This window comes from Bos grunniens, chromosome 17 (assembly GCF_055505025.1).
Source record: "Bos grunniens cultivar Pamir isolate PY7600 chromosome 17, Bosgru_T2T1.0, whole genome shotgun sequence".
In the NCBI taxonomy this organism is placed as follows: domain Eukaryota; kingdom Metazoa; phylum Chordata; class Mammalia; order Artiodactyla; family Bovidae; genus Bos; species Bos grunniens.
Window position 1 is genome coordinate 44,920,763 of NC_141181.1, and position 13,106 is coordinate 44,933,868.

The following is a 13,106-nucleotide window of genomic DNA, read 5'->3' on the forward strand; positions in this document are numbered from 1 at the left end:
AGCTCCCACGTACCACAACTAAAAGTTTGCATGCTGCAACTAAAAAGATCCCGCATGCCACAACTAAGACCTGGCATAGCCAAATAAATGGATTTTTTAAAATATTAAAAGAATAGGTTAGTCTGTAAATGAGTGTGTTCAAGTATTTTACTTTATTTAGGAGTTCACTTTGGGTGGGTTTCTAGAAGGGAGATTTATCAAGAGAGAGAGCTATTTTAAGGCTCCTTTGGATCTTTGCAGGTGGGCATGGCCCAAGCTTCAGAAGGTTCCCAAAGCCTTGGCTCCCCCGACATGGAGGACTTTGGCCTCACAAAGCCACCTCACTCGGCAGTGCCTATTGCTACCAAGAGAAAGCGTATCCACTGTGAGAGGCAAGAGGGATCGCAGGACCTGGAGCTGACGATGCCCTGGCAGGAGGTTTTGGGGCAGCCTCCGGCACTTGGAACCACCCAGGCAAGAATTCTCAGGGAGTCTGGAGTGGCTGGTGGGAGAGGGGAGCAGGGATGCTGGTCAGGCCTAACCTGTGACAAGCCATCTCCCTGTGGGGTCTCCTGAGTAGTGCAGGGGCCTAGAAATGGGGCTTGACCCCTGAGGAAGTTGGTATGATGTGCCCAGATCTTACAGAGCTTGGGAGCTGTGAGATTTAGTTGCTGTGGAAGGGTGTTTCTGTTTCACTGTATGCTCAGCTCTGTTTGCCATCTCCTCCTCTTGACCTGTCCCAGGAAGAGTGGCTGGTCTGGCTCCAATTCCACAAGAAGAAGTGGCAGCTGCAGGCTCAACAGCGCCTTGCTCACAAGAAGAGGCGGCGTCTGGAGGGGGCAGAGGGCACACCAAGGCCTGGGGCCATCCGAGAGGGGCCCTCCACAGGACTGGGGGGCTTCTTTCGAAGAACAGCTCGCAGCATTCTGGACCTTCCATGGCAGATTGTGCAGGTGCAGACAGTGATCAGAGGGAGGGCAGGACACCCCTGAGGGCAGGAGCATGGCTGATGGGAAGGGGTATTTGACCAGCTCACGATCCTGGGGACCTGGTCTGGAGTGGGGCAGAAGGGGCAGGGCTTTACCTGTGTGCCTCTGTAAAGGAGCTGGTTCTGGAGGCCACCTGGGAGATGGCCTGTGCACAGGTATTGAGTGCTTTCTGTGACAGGGTGAGACATGGAGTGCTATACGATCTGTGTTTCCTTTTCAGATCAGTGAGACCAGCCAGGCTGGCTTGTTCAGGGTATGGGCTGTCATCGGCAGTGACCTGCACTGCATCAAGCTGAACATTCCCCGGGTGTTCTACGTGAACCAGCGGGTGGCCAAAGCGGAGGAGGGCCCTTCCTATCGGAAGGTACGGGGGGCAGCTCTTGTTTCTGGTCACTGAGGTCAGCGGCCTGCTCAGCCTCTGAGGTTGCCTCCACTATGGCAGAGGCCACATACAGATTCAGCCTTTGCAGATACAAAGACCATGTGAGCTTTGTGACCTTGAGCAAGGTGTTCTGGTGCCTCTATCTCTCCTGAGAACCTTCTTGGGATGCTGCAAAAATTAATTGAAATGATGCTGTGGAGCACTGAGTGAATGCTCAGTGAGGAAGCTGCGGGTATCATTGTCTTGGTGGACCATCTCTTGTATCTGTTGTCCATGTAGCAGGGAAAGCGCTAGGTGGACGTTTGTCAGAGGCTGCGGGCTCTGTCTCCATAGGTTCTTCTGATGTGAACAGCTTTATTGGGGTATAATTCATATGCCATACAGCTCTCTCAAAGTATACGACTCAGTGGCATTTAGTGTATTCAGAGTTATGCGGCCATCTCCCCTGTCAATCTTAGAACATTTTCACCACCCCACAAAGAAACCCCAGCCCCTTAGCAGCCTTTCCCCTCTCCCAGCCCTCAGTAAGCACTGGTCCAGATTCTGCCTCTAGGTTAGCCTGCCGTGGACATTTCACATATGTGGAATCCTACAGCAGGTGGTCCTCCTCTCAGCTGGGGCGTCCTCAGAGGCTCCTGCCCAGTGTCTCCATCCGAGCTCCCAGTTAGCTCTGCCCAGGGATCATTTACTGAGCAAATGACATCTGATTGAGGAGATGAGACTAGAGTATTTGTAACTGGCAGCTATACAGAGGATGCTTCTGGAAAAGGTGAAATCCAGTTCCCACCAGAAGATTCAGCAGAATGTGGATCCTGGAAGAGGACAGGGAAGGAGTGGGCAACAGAGAACAAATGATCTAGGATTCTGAGCTTTCTTAGATGTGTGTGATGTGAGTGAGTAGAACATCCTTCCTTTAGGGTGTTTTCCCCTTGAGGCATCCCTCTCCTGCTCCCTCCTCGCCAAGGTACCCACACTGGCTGGACAGGGGTTCCATTCCTAGTCTTCTGTCCACGAAAACATAGCTTCTCTCTGGGTTTTTGCTTCCTGCACCCTTAGGTTACACCCAGGAGAGAACAGAGGAAAATGTAGCAGGAGCACCTGCCCCTCACAGTCTGGGAACTTGTCTACTTTTTGAAGCCTCAGGCGGCTTCTTGAAGCCAGGCCCAGACCTTTTAATTTTACTGATAGGGAGAAATGGGCTATAGGACTTTACTCTCTGGTTGTGTGCAGACATCCTAGGACTGTTTAAACAATGCATGTATGTGTATAAGAGTGTGTGCACATGTGTTTGCCTGTGCATTGCTGCAAACGTTACCACTTAGCTCAGTTGTGGGGTGAGGTCACTGTCACATGGTGTCACCAGGTGAATCGAGTCCTTCCTCGCTCCAATATGGTCTACAACCTCTACGAATACTCGGTGCCAGAGGACATGTACCAAGAACATATCAACGAGATCAACACTGAGCTGGCGGCGCCAGACATCGAGGGCGTGTATGAGACTCAGGTGATTATTTTCCCAGCTGAACGGTGCAAGGATCCACCTAAATGGAATAGAGGGAAACAAACCCAGCCGAGGCATGGACAGGCCAGCAGCAGCAGCTGGGCCTCTGCCTTCCCGCATCAGCCCTCACACAGCCCCGACTGCCCCTCTTCCAGGTTCCATTAGTGTTTCGGGCCCTGGTGCAGCTGGGCTGCATGTGTGTGGTCAGTAAACAGCTGGTGAGGCACCTTTCAGGCTGGGAAGCAGAAACCTTCACTCTTGAGCACCTGGAGATGCGTTCCTTGGCCCAGTTCAACTACCTGGAACCAGGTATGGCGTGTGCCGGCTGCCCTTGCTTGGCCCTACTTCCTGCACATCTCAGGGTGACAGGCCATGTCCTCCTGCAGGCAGCATCCGCCACATCTACCTGTACCACCACGCACAGGGCCACAAGGCTCTCTTTGGCATCTTCATACCCTCACAGCGCAAGGCAGCTGTGTTTGTGCTGGATACGGTGAGTTCTGGGCAGGCCATGGGACAGCCTCGCTGGGGGAGGCACACAGCCCTGGGCAGGAAGCTCCTGCTCCCTCCTCCCTCCCACCACTGCCTTGTTCTTGCGAGAGTGAGAAGTGGATCTGCAGAGGTAGCCCTGCCGCCTATGTCCACTCACAGGGCTGCCCCTCCTTCCCAGCGGGAAGACGGCTGACCCACCCCTTGTTTGTCTAGGTGCGAAGCAACCAGATGCCCAGCCTCAGTGCCCTGTACTCAACCGAGCACAGCCTTCTGCTGGAGAAAGTGGGCCCTGAGCTTCTGCCCCCACAGAAACACGCTTTTGAAGTTCGTGCTGAAACAGACTTGAAGATCGTCTGCAGAGCCATCCAGCGCTTCCTGTTGACCTACAAAGTGAGTGCCATCGGGATCCCATGCTGTGAGAGCCCCCTCCCCAGGGCCTGGTCCACCTCACTGCTTCCTTCCCTGCACTCAGGAGGAGCGCCGTGGGCCAACTCTCATTGCTGTTCAGTCCAACTGGGACCTGAAGAGGCTGACTGGCGAGATCCCTGTCCTGGAGGAATTCCCACTGGTGCCTGTCCGCGTGGCTGACAAGATCAGCTACGGGGTCCTGGACTGGCAGCGCCACGGAGCCCGGCGCATGATCCGGCACTACCTCAACCTGGACACGTATCTGTCACAGGCCTTCGAGATGAGCAGGTGGGCCGAGGGGAGGGGTGCTTCTGGCCATCTTGGTTGTCACTGGCCTCACTGGACTCTGGGGGCAAGAAGACATTCCCCAGTCATTTTCAACTCCTGGGGTTGACCCTGTGCCCCTGCAGGTACTTCCACGTCCCCGTTGGGAATCTGCCTGAGGACATCTCTACCTTTGGCTCCGACCTCTTCTTTGCCCGCCACCTCCAGCGCCACAACCACCTGCTCTGGCTCTCTCCTACGTCGCGCCCAGACCTGGGTGGGAAGGAGGCTGACGACAACAGGCTCGTCATGGAGTTTGATGACCAAGCCCCTGTGGAGATCAACAGTTCCGGCTGTTACTCCACAGGTGGGTGGGCAAGGCTCACCAGGGACTGCTGTTCCTGCTGTTTGTTGCCATTCTGGGCTGGTGGGAGCACTCGGGTGTATTGGGCTGGGAGCTGAGCCTGCAGGGGGCCTCTGTGGGTGTGAGCTGTGCAGTCAGCTGCCCTAAGCAGCAGTGATTTTTCTGAGATGGTGCTTGCTGGGATCAGGCTCCACACCCAGGAGGGGTCAGTGCACAAGCGGTGATGTCTGTGTGTAGTGTGCGTGGAACTGGATATTCAGAACCTGGCCGTCAACACCATCCTGCAGTCTCACCACGTCAATGATATGGAGGGGGCCGACAGCATTGGCATCAGCTTCGATGTGATCCAGCAGGCCTCCCTGGAGGACATGATCACAGGCAATCAGGCTGCCAGCGCCCCTGCCAGCTATGACGAGACAGCCCTCTGCTCCAACACCTTCAGGTACCCAGGGGCTTGCCACCCTGAGAACGTCACCTGCCCTTTGGTTCTTGTACCCTCAGCTCTCCAAAGGCAGAACAATAGTTTGCCTCCAGAAGGAGCAGTAGAAATCCTTTTATCCTCTGTCCTTGTTTTGGAAACTGAGAGCTAAGTCAGTGTCAGGGGGGCTTCCCTCTGCCTGGTCAGAAACCAGCACGGGGCCAGACTCTTTTCTTCGCTCACGGGTGGCACTCACAAGTGCCGCCCTGCAGGTACCGGTAACAGTTGCAGGTGCTGCCTTCTGGCCCGCTTCCTATGGCCAGAGGTGTGCCTGCAAGAAGTCGCCAATTTACTTGGAGTGTGGGTGTTCACCGAGCATCTGCTGTGGGGTGCACAGCAGGATATGAACATGGGTAAAGCCACACAGAAAGTGGTGCAAGTTGTAAGGTGTGGGTATCGGGAGAGAACTGCAGCGGTGGCACGGGCAGGGAGCATGTGCTCGCATAGCCCCACTAGGCAAGATGGCTGTCACCCATTGTAGAAATGAGGAAACTGAGGCCCAGGCTTGTGGCCATAGTGCAGCTGAGGGGAAAGGTTGGTGCTCAAGAGCAAGTCTTGTGGTTCCAGAACTGTTTTCTACAACTGCCACCCTGTTGCCTTCTCACAGAAAGAGGACAGAACTGGAGGGAGGGGGTTTCAGGCCAGGGGATTTGTGGAAAGAAAGCCTCAGCAGCCAAAATGCACGTGGTGTAGTCAGGGCCAAGGACTGTTTGGGCAGAGAAGCAGCCAGTTCAGTCCCAAAAGGTGGTGCAGTCAGACTGCAGGTGACAGAACCATCATACTGGCTTTGTGATACCGTTTGCAGAGTCATCTGGGGCGATTTAACCAGGGGCAGTTGTGATGAAGCAGTCCGTTAGGATCCTGACTGGCATAAGGGAGAGGGGGCCCTTGAGGTCTCTGCTGTGAGTCTCTTTCTGGTTCTCGCAGCAGTTAGGTACCTCCTTGAAGGGCACCCACATCTTCTCAGCTCTGTCCTGGCTCTGTTGGAAAAGCCGGAAAGGTGGTGTTGAGTTGGGGGTGCAGATGAGTTACAGAGGGGCGAGGAATGGAGTCTGGACAGTGAGAAGAGAGGGCGCAGAGGCGACAGCAGAATGGTGAGGAGCTGGTGCCAGCGACAGTGGGGGGCACCCTCTGAACCCCCTCCTGCAGGATCCTGAAGAGCATGGTGGTGGGCTGGGTGAAGGAGATCACGCAGTACCGCAACGTCTACGCCGACAACCAGGTGATGCACTTCTACCGCTGGCTCCGGTCACCGTCCTCGCTGCTGCACGACCCTGCCCTGCACCGCACGCTGCACAGCATGATGAAGAAGCTCTTCCTTCAGTGAGTGCTGCCAGTGGCTTTCTCCAGGCTTGCTGATCCCTTGGTCCCCAAACCAGAAAGATGGCTAGTCAGCACCTCTGGATCAAGAGTCCACTTCTAGGCTAGTGGTCCATAGTGATCAGATGGGGCCCAGGAAGAGCTTAGCTGCCGTCACAGCTTCCAGAGACACGCTATATGGTGCAGAGTCTCTGCTGCTTTTTTGTAAGTCATTGCACACTGTGCTTATCATTCGGCACCTCGCTTGTCTTCGTTAACAGTAGGTCTTGGAGAGCTATGTGTGGATGTACCACACTAATGGATGTTTCGGCTGCTTCCATAACTATTGTTGTCACGGTAACCAACCAAGGAATGGTCTTGTGCATGAGGTCATGCAAACATGTCTAGAATAATCTCCAGGAAGTAACACTGCTGCAGGTCTAATGGATATTTTCAGATAAATTGAGAGAGGTAAATGCTAATTTGAATCAATATTGTCAGCTCCCTGTAAAGGTTGTACAGTTGGCTGTACTACCAACTCTTGGGAACCAGATTGGGAATGCATGTCCCCATGCCAAGCCCCACTAACAACCTGCTGGGATAAAATGCTCTCTTGGTATACCCTTAATTTGCAGTCCTAATTATGAATGAAATTGGACTTCCTTTGACCGTTTTTCCATAGTTTTCTTTTGTGTTTTTCTCATTGATCTGTATGAGCTCTTCCTAGATAAAAAGTAACCACTTTTCTGTGATATGAGTTGCAGATTTTTTCCTACCTTTGTCTATGGTTTTGTCTGTGGTAGGGTTTGGCCGTGCAGACCTCTTTGTTCTTTGTTACTTCTGGGTTCTAGGTATATGTTCTGCTTCGGGACCATTAACTGTTTTCTCTGTGATGTTTTGACCTTTGATTCTGAACTTGGTCTGCAGGCTCATCGCTGAGTTCAAGCGCCTGGGGTCATCGGTCGTCTATGCCAACTTCAACCGCATCATCCTCTGCACCAAGAAGCGGCGGGTGGAGGACGCCCTGGCCTACGTGGAGTACATCACCAACAGGTGTCAGCATTCCTGTCCCCTTCGTTTGCTCATGTTCTCATCTGCTCCATTTACCTGCTGCTGACAGACTTCCTTAACAAATCTTGTAGTGTGGCTCTGTTGGTAACAAATCCTTTCTGCCTTTGGGTATCTGAAAAAGCCTTTATTTCACCGTTTTTTTTGAAAGATACTTTTGCTGGGCATAGAATTGCAGATGGATATATATATATATAATTTTATTTTATTTATTTATTTATTTTGACTGTGCTGGGTCTTCATTGACTTCCTTGGTGGCTCAGACGGTAAAGCATCTGTCTACAATGCGGAAGACCTGGGTTCGATCCCTGGGTCAGGAAAATCCACTGGAGAAGGAAATGGCAATCCACTCCAGTACTATTGCCTGGAAAATCCCATGGACAGAGGAGCCTGGTAGGCTACAGTCTGTGGGGTCGCAAAGAGTCGGACATGACTGAGCGACTCCACTTTCATTCCCTTTCCTTGGGTCTTCACTGCTGCTTGGGCTTTTCTCTAGTTGCAGAGAGGGGCACTGCTCTGTGGTTGTGGTGCGCCGGCTTCTCACTGCAGTGTTTGTCTTGTTGTGGAGCAGGCTCTAGGGTGCACCAGCTTTAGTAGTTGTGGCTCATGGGCTCAGTAATTGTGGCTATCGGGCTCTAAACCACAGGCTCAGTAGTTGTGGTACAGGGGCCTAGTTGCTCTGCAGCATGTGGGATCTTACCTACCCGGGATGGAACCCATGTCTCCTGTGTTGTCTGATGGATTTCTTACCACTGAGCTACCAGGAAAGCCCGTAGATAGATATTTTTTGAAAGCCCTTTTTTCCTTTGTGTGATTCTTTTTGGATAAGTTTCTGTTGTTATATCTTTAAGCTCACTGATCTTCTAGAGTTTTTATCTGCCATTAATCCCATCCAGTATATTTTTTATTTCAGACACAATAGTTTTCATCTCTAGAAGCTTGATTTGGGTCTCCTACATTTCTAGAGTCTGCTTAACATGTTCAGTCTTCCTTCTAGTTTTTTTTGACACATGAAATACAATTATAATAACTACAATTATAACTGTTCTAATGTTCTTTTCTGCTCATTATAATATCTATGTCAACTCTGATTTGTTTTCAACTGATAGATTCTTCTCATTTGTTGTGTTTCTCTGCTTCTTTGCCCACCTGGTGATACAGGACTGGATGACAGACATTAAGAACCTTGGCTTGTCTGTCGGCTACTTTTGCATTCCTGTAAATATTCTTGAGCTTTATGTTACTTGAAAACAGTTTGATCCTTTTGGGTATTTATTGAGATTTATAGTCAGAGCCAGAGCAATGTTTAGTCTAGGGCTCATTATTACTTCTGTTGAAGCAAGACTTCTGTGAGCACAGCCCCACAGGCCCCTATGTGTGAGGCTCTGACACTGGTGGGAGCAGGTACTCAAGGTTGGTGTGATTTTTCTCACACACGAGTGTGATCTGTGCTCTGCTAAGTGCTGGAGGACGAGCCACTGTACTCCCTGGGGTTCCCTCTGCAGCTCTCACCTGTCGTTCTCTCAACACTGGTCCCTGTTTCCCACTCCTGGTTACCTCAGATGTCTCCTTAGTATTATGTTTATCATCATTTTCCCTAGGAAGCTTGAGGGATAATGTGAATTCACCTTAAATTCATTTTATTTTATTTGTTTTTGAAATTTTATTTTATATTGGAGTGTAGCCAATTAATAATATTGTGATAGTTTCAGGTAGATAGCAAAGAGACTCAGCCATGCATATACATGTATCCATTCTCCCCCAAACTCCCCTCCCATGCAGGCTGCCATGTAACATTGAACAGAATTCCCTGTGCTATACAGTAGGTGCTGTTGGTTATCTATTTTAAATATAGTAGTGTGTACATGTCTCTCCCAGTCAAGCTCCCTAACTTCCCTTCTCCCAACTCTTACGCCCAGCAACCATAAGTTGGTTCTCTTAAGTCTGTGAGTCTGTCACTGTTTTGTAAATAAGTTCATTTACATCATTTCTTTTTAGATTCTGCATATAACGGATGTCATATGATATTTCTCCTTCTCTCACATATTTCACTCATCATGACAGTCTCTAGGTCCATTCATGTTACTGTAAATGGCGTTATTTCATTCTCTTTTTATGGTCGAGTAATATTCCGTTGTCTATATGTACCACATCTTTATCCATTCTTCTGTTGATGGACATTCAGGTTGCTTCCATGTCTTGGCTGTTGTAAACAGTGCTGCAGTGAACATTGGTTGCGTGTGTCCTTTAGAACCATGTTTTTCTCTGGCTATATGCCCAGGAGTGGGATTGCAGGGTTATATGGTAACTCCATTTTCAGTTTTTTAAGGAACCTCCATACTGTTCTCCATAGTGGCCACACCAGTCATTTTCCCTAGAAAGCCTGAGGGATGATAAAATGTGAATCCACTTTAAATTCATTTTTAAATAAGTAGAGGGTGAACAGATAATAAAAAAAAGGAAAGTAGAGTAAAAGGGGAAGACTGTTGATTTCATTTAAGCGATTTCTGTCTTGCTTCTTTTTAGCATCCACTCTAAAGAGATCTTCCATTCTTTGACAATTTCCTTTTCTCGATGCTGGGAATTTCTTCTCTGGATGGATCCCTCTAATTATGGTGGAATCAAAGGAACTGTTCCATCTAGGATTCACTGTGGACAGGTAAGAGGTAACCAGTCTTGGAGAGCTGAGGTTGGAATCTGAAGCAACTTGAAGGGTCCACTTTGTCCCTTCCGTGCACACTTCATGGTCACAAGCCGAGTTCCAGGCACGGTTCTGGGCCCCAGTCATGCAGCAGTAAACGTCATGAAGTCTGTAAGGGAAAGGATCATGAACAAGCAGACAAGTAGATGTATATGGCAGCGTCGACAACAGTAAGGGCTCAGGGCAGACAAAGCTGGTAGGGGCAGAGAGGCCTGGGGCAGGAGCCAATGTGGATGAGGGGTCTAGGAGTCCTCCGAGGAGGTGATGGGACCGAGATGTGAAGCTGCCTTGAGTTATGGCACAGGCAGGGTCAGTGGTCACAGATGTGGACAAAGAGCTGGCTGGGACCAGGCCACTTGGGCCTGAGGGCTGTGATGGAGACTTGGCTTTTATTGATGGGGAGATTCTGAATGGGCAGGTGTCAGGGCCTGACTTCCACTTGGGTCCTGAGTGGACATTACTGCAGGATGTCAAGGTCTAAGTGGAGCTCAGTTAGTTAGTGTCGGCCCAGAGGAGGATGCAGGGCAAGGTAGAGTCAGGGAGAATGACTCAGGTGGGTATTGAAGTGGGTGTGGACAGGCCAGTGGGGTGATGCTTGGGACACAGGGGTGATGTCTGAGCGTGTATGTTGTATGTGAGGGGGCTGCGCCTGGATGTGTGAACCCCAGTGGGCAGGGCAAGAGAGCAAGTGTGGGGAGAAGGGAGCCGTGCTTATCTGGGTCACGTGGTGTTTGCTGCCCCTATTGTTTGCTTAATGTGCACAGGTGGAGATGCAGGGGTCAGGTAGTGACTGTGCATCTTGGGTGGGGGGCATGAAACTTGGGGTCATCTGTGAGCCTGGCAGTTGGGGCTGGTGAGATCACCTGGAGGTAAGTATGAGTTGAGAGGACAGCTCCCCCAGGGCAGGTCCCCATGGAGGAAGCTACCAGTGGGTTGGGGAGCTGGGGGGGTGGGGCCTCAGGTGTCAGAAGGAGAGCACCCCCAGAAGGAAGTCGCCATCTGCCGAGAGCAGACCAGAAGCAAAGGCTGCCCTTGGTGCTGGAGTTGGGAGGCTCACTGAGACCACATGCAAGGGAAGGAAGTGCAGCCATGTCGACGAATAGGGGAAGGCAGGAGTAGTTGCTGCTCTTAATAAGGATGGTGGCTGTCAGAGTTCAGATGTTGAAATAAAGGTGCTCTATAGAAAGGGGACCTTAGTCGGAGGGTGGCAGGGGGTCGTCCACCAGAACTAGATCTTTGGTAGAACTGATAACTTACGATGTCAGATTCGTGGTCTCCAAAGATTTAGTTTCGGAACCAGGGACCAGGCTTGATCACTCAAGAGCTTTTGTGTAGTAGTTTTATTAAAGTGAAAAAGGGACAGAGAAAGCTTCTGACATAGACATCAGAAGGGGACAGAGAGTGCCCCTCCTCGCTAGTCTTAGCAAGGGAGCTATATACTTTATTACAGTAAAGGATCTTACCAGACCCACTCCCTCAATATAAGATAATAAGATTAGAACTAACAATAGAGAGGTCTTAGCAGACCCACTCCCACAACATATGTCTAAAGATAACAAGATTAGTCAGAAGGCTCTTGTTAAGGAGCAAGATGCATTGTTATATTGACTAAGACAAAGAGTGTAGAAAAAAATTGTTTGTCCTTTGCTCTTCCTTGAGAGCCCCAGACCCCTTTCTCCTTCTTGAGGGGCCTGGACTCCTTATCAACCTACCTAAGGATCAGTTCTCAGAACTGTGACCGTCCCAGGAAGAGATCCAGAATTCAACAAGAGAGGTGGTCACCCAGGAAGCACCCTTGATTCTTCCCTTCCTGAGAAGTGCGAATTGAATAATTTTAAAGTGAATCCTGTGAAACAGCAAATGAAAGTAACAGTCAGTGCCTTACTGAGAATGTACCAGGCACATTCTGTACATGACCTTGTTCTTGGAGCCGTCCTGCAGGAATCTTGGGCTTGGGGGCTGGAACGACTAGATGAACAGGACACAAGACAGACCCAGGCTCCACTGGGACACTCCCCACCGTGCGGTGGTGCTGTGGGCAGACATTACTGGGATTGTCTTTGTGTCAAAGCAGGACTCCCCAGAAGAGGGCAGAGCACAGCAGGGGGAACCTGAGGAGGAGGAGGACGAGGACGAGGAGGAGGAGGAGGAGGACGAGGGAGGCGCACAGGAACTGGATGTCGAGGACTTGCTGGAAAACAACTGGAACATCCTGCAGTTCCTGCCCCAGGCAGCCTCCTGCCAGAGCTACTTCCTCATGATCGTTTCAGGTGAGTGGTCCACACTCACCATCACATCTGAGTCATTCGGTGGGAATAATGTGGCCCTGGTGGGAGCCTGCCCAGCGTGCGTGCCCTGGGTGCATAGCACTGTGAGAGGCAGAAAGAAGACCCTCGGGCTCTGCCCAGGCCCCAGACCTCTCACAGAACCCCATGGTGAGGAAGGCTGCCCTGGGGCATCACGAAGGCTTCATAGTCCCACCCCCGAGGTTGTGCATGTACACTTACAGTGACTAAAGGAGATCCCATGTAGAGGAGTTTCAGTTCAGTTCATTCACTCAGTCGTGTCTGACTCTTTGCGACCCTATGAATCGCAGCACACCAGGCCTCCCTGTCCATCACCAACTCCCAGAGTTCACTCAGACTCACGTCCATCGAGTCAGTAATGCCATCCAGCCATCTCATCCTCTGCCGTCCCCTTCTCCTCCTGCCCCCAGTCCCTCCCAGCATCAGAGTCTTTTCCAGTGAGTCAACTCTTCGCATGAGGTGGCCAAAGTAGAGGAGTTTAGGTACTCCTAAATCAGCTGCCCCACTGGCTGGTCTCTCAGGCTTAACTTCTAGTGTGAGAAACCCCTATATTTTCATTTGGGGCTAAAGGCATTAGTGGTCATTATTAACACCACATGGTAAATCAACTATACTCCAATCAAAATTTAAAAAAAGAAATAAAAGTGTTTGCAAACCAAGTTATTTAGGTTGATGTGAAAAAGAAATGAGAAGTTAAGCACACATTGTAATTCAGAACTAATCAATAGAATAGAAGAGTTGATGAAGAGCATCATAAATTGTCAGCAGACATAGATACAGGTACATCTGTGTATATAGCGACAGAGGGAGTTCTGCTTATGATTATTTTATCCCCTGTCAATTTATATTTGAGTTCTTCACCTTCTCAAGTTCTC

The 13,106-nt window shown here is 50.5% G+C and overlaps 1 protein-coding gene across 3 annotated transcripts in view; it reads left to right on the forward strand.

Annotated features, from left to right (window-relative positions):
* Positions 1–13,106, forward strand: part of POLE (DNA polymerase epsilon, catalytic subunit) — a 62,291-nt gene that overhangs the window by 37,673 nt on the left and 11,512 nt on the right. The window contains exons 30-43 of one of the 3 annotated variants that reach the window (XM_086347121.1): positions 241–453; positions 723–932; positions 1,189–1,332; positions 2,714–2,854; positions 3,007–3,160; positions 3,238–3,344; positions 3,557–3,733; positions 3,816–4,039; positions 4,162–4,382; positions 4,617–4,821; positions 6,007–6,180; positions 7,084–7,209; positions 9,751–9,883; positions 11,997–12,195. In XM_086347121.1, coding sequence (XP_086203247.1) covers positions 241–453; positions 723–932; positions 1,189–1,332; positions 2,714–2,854; positions 3,007–3,160; positions 3,238–3,344; positions 3,557–3,733; positions 3,816–4,039; positions 4,162–4,382; positions 4,617–4,821; positions 6,007–6,180; positions 7,084–7,209; positions 9,751–9,883; positions 11,997–12,195 — 2,428 coding nt within the window. Of the gene's footprint in view, positions 1–240; positions 652–722; positions 933–1,188; positions 1,333–2,713; positions 2,855–3,006; positions 3,161–3,237; positions 3,345–3,556; positions 3,734–3,815; positions 4,040–4,161; positions 4,383–4,616; positions 4,822–6,006; positions 6,181–7,083; positions 7,210–9,750; positions 9,884–11,996; positions 12,196–13,106 lie in introns of those variants that run through there. The other 2 variants (XM_086347122.1, XM_086347120.1) reach the window with 2 other exon arrangements.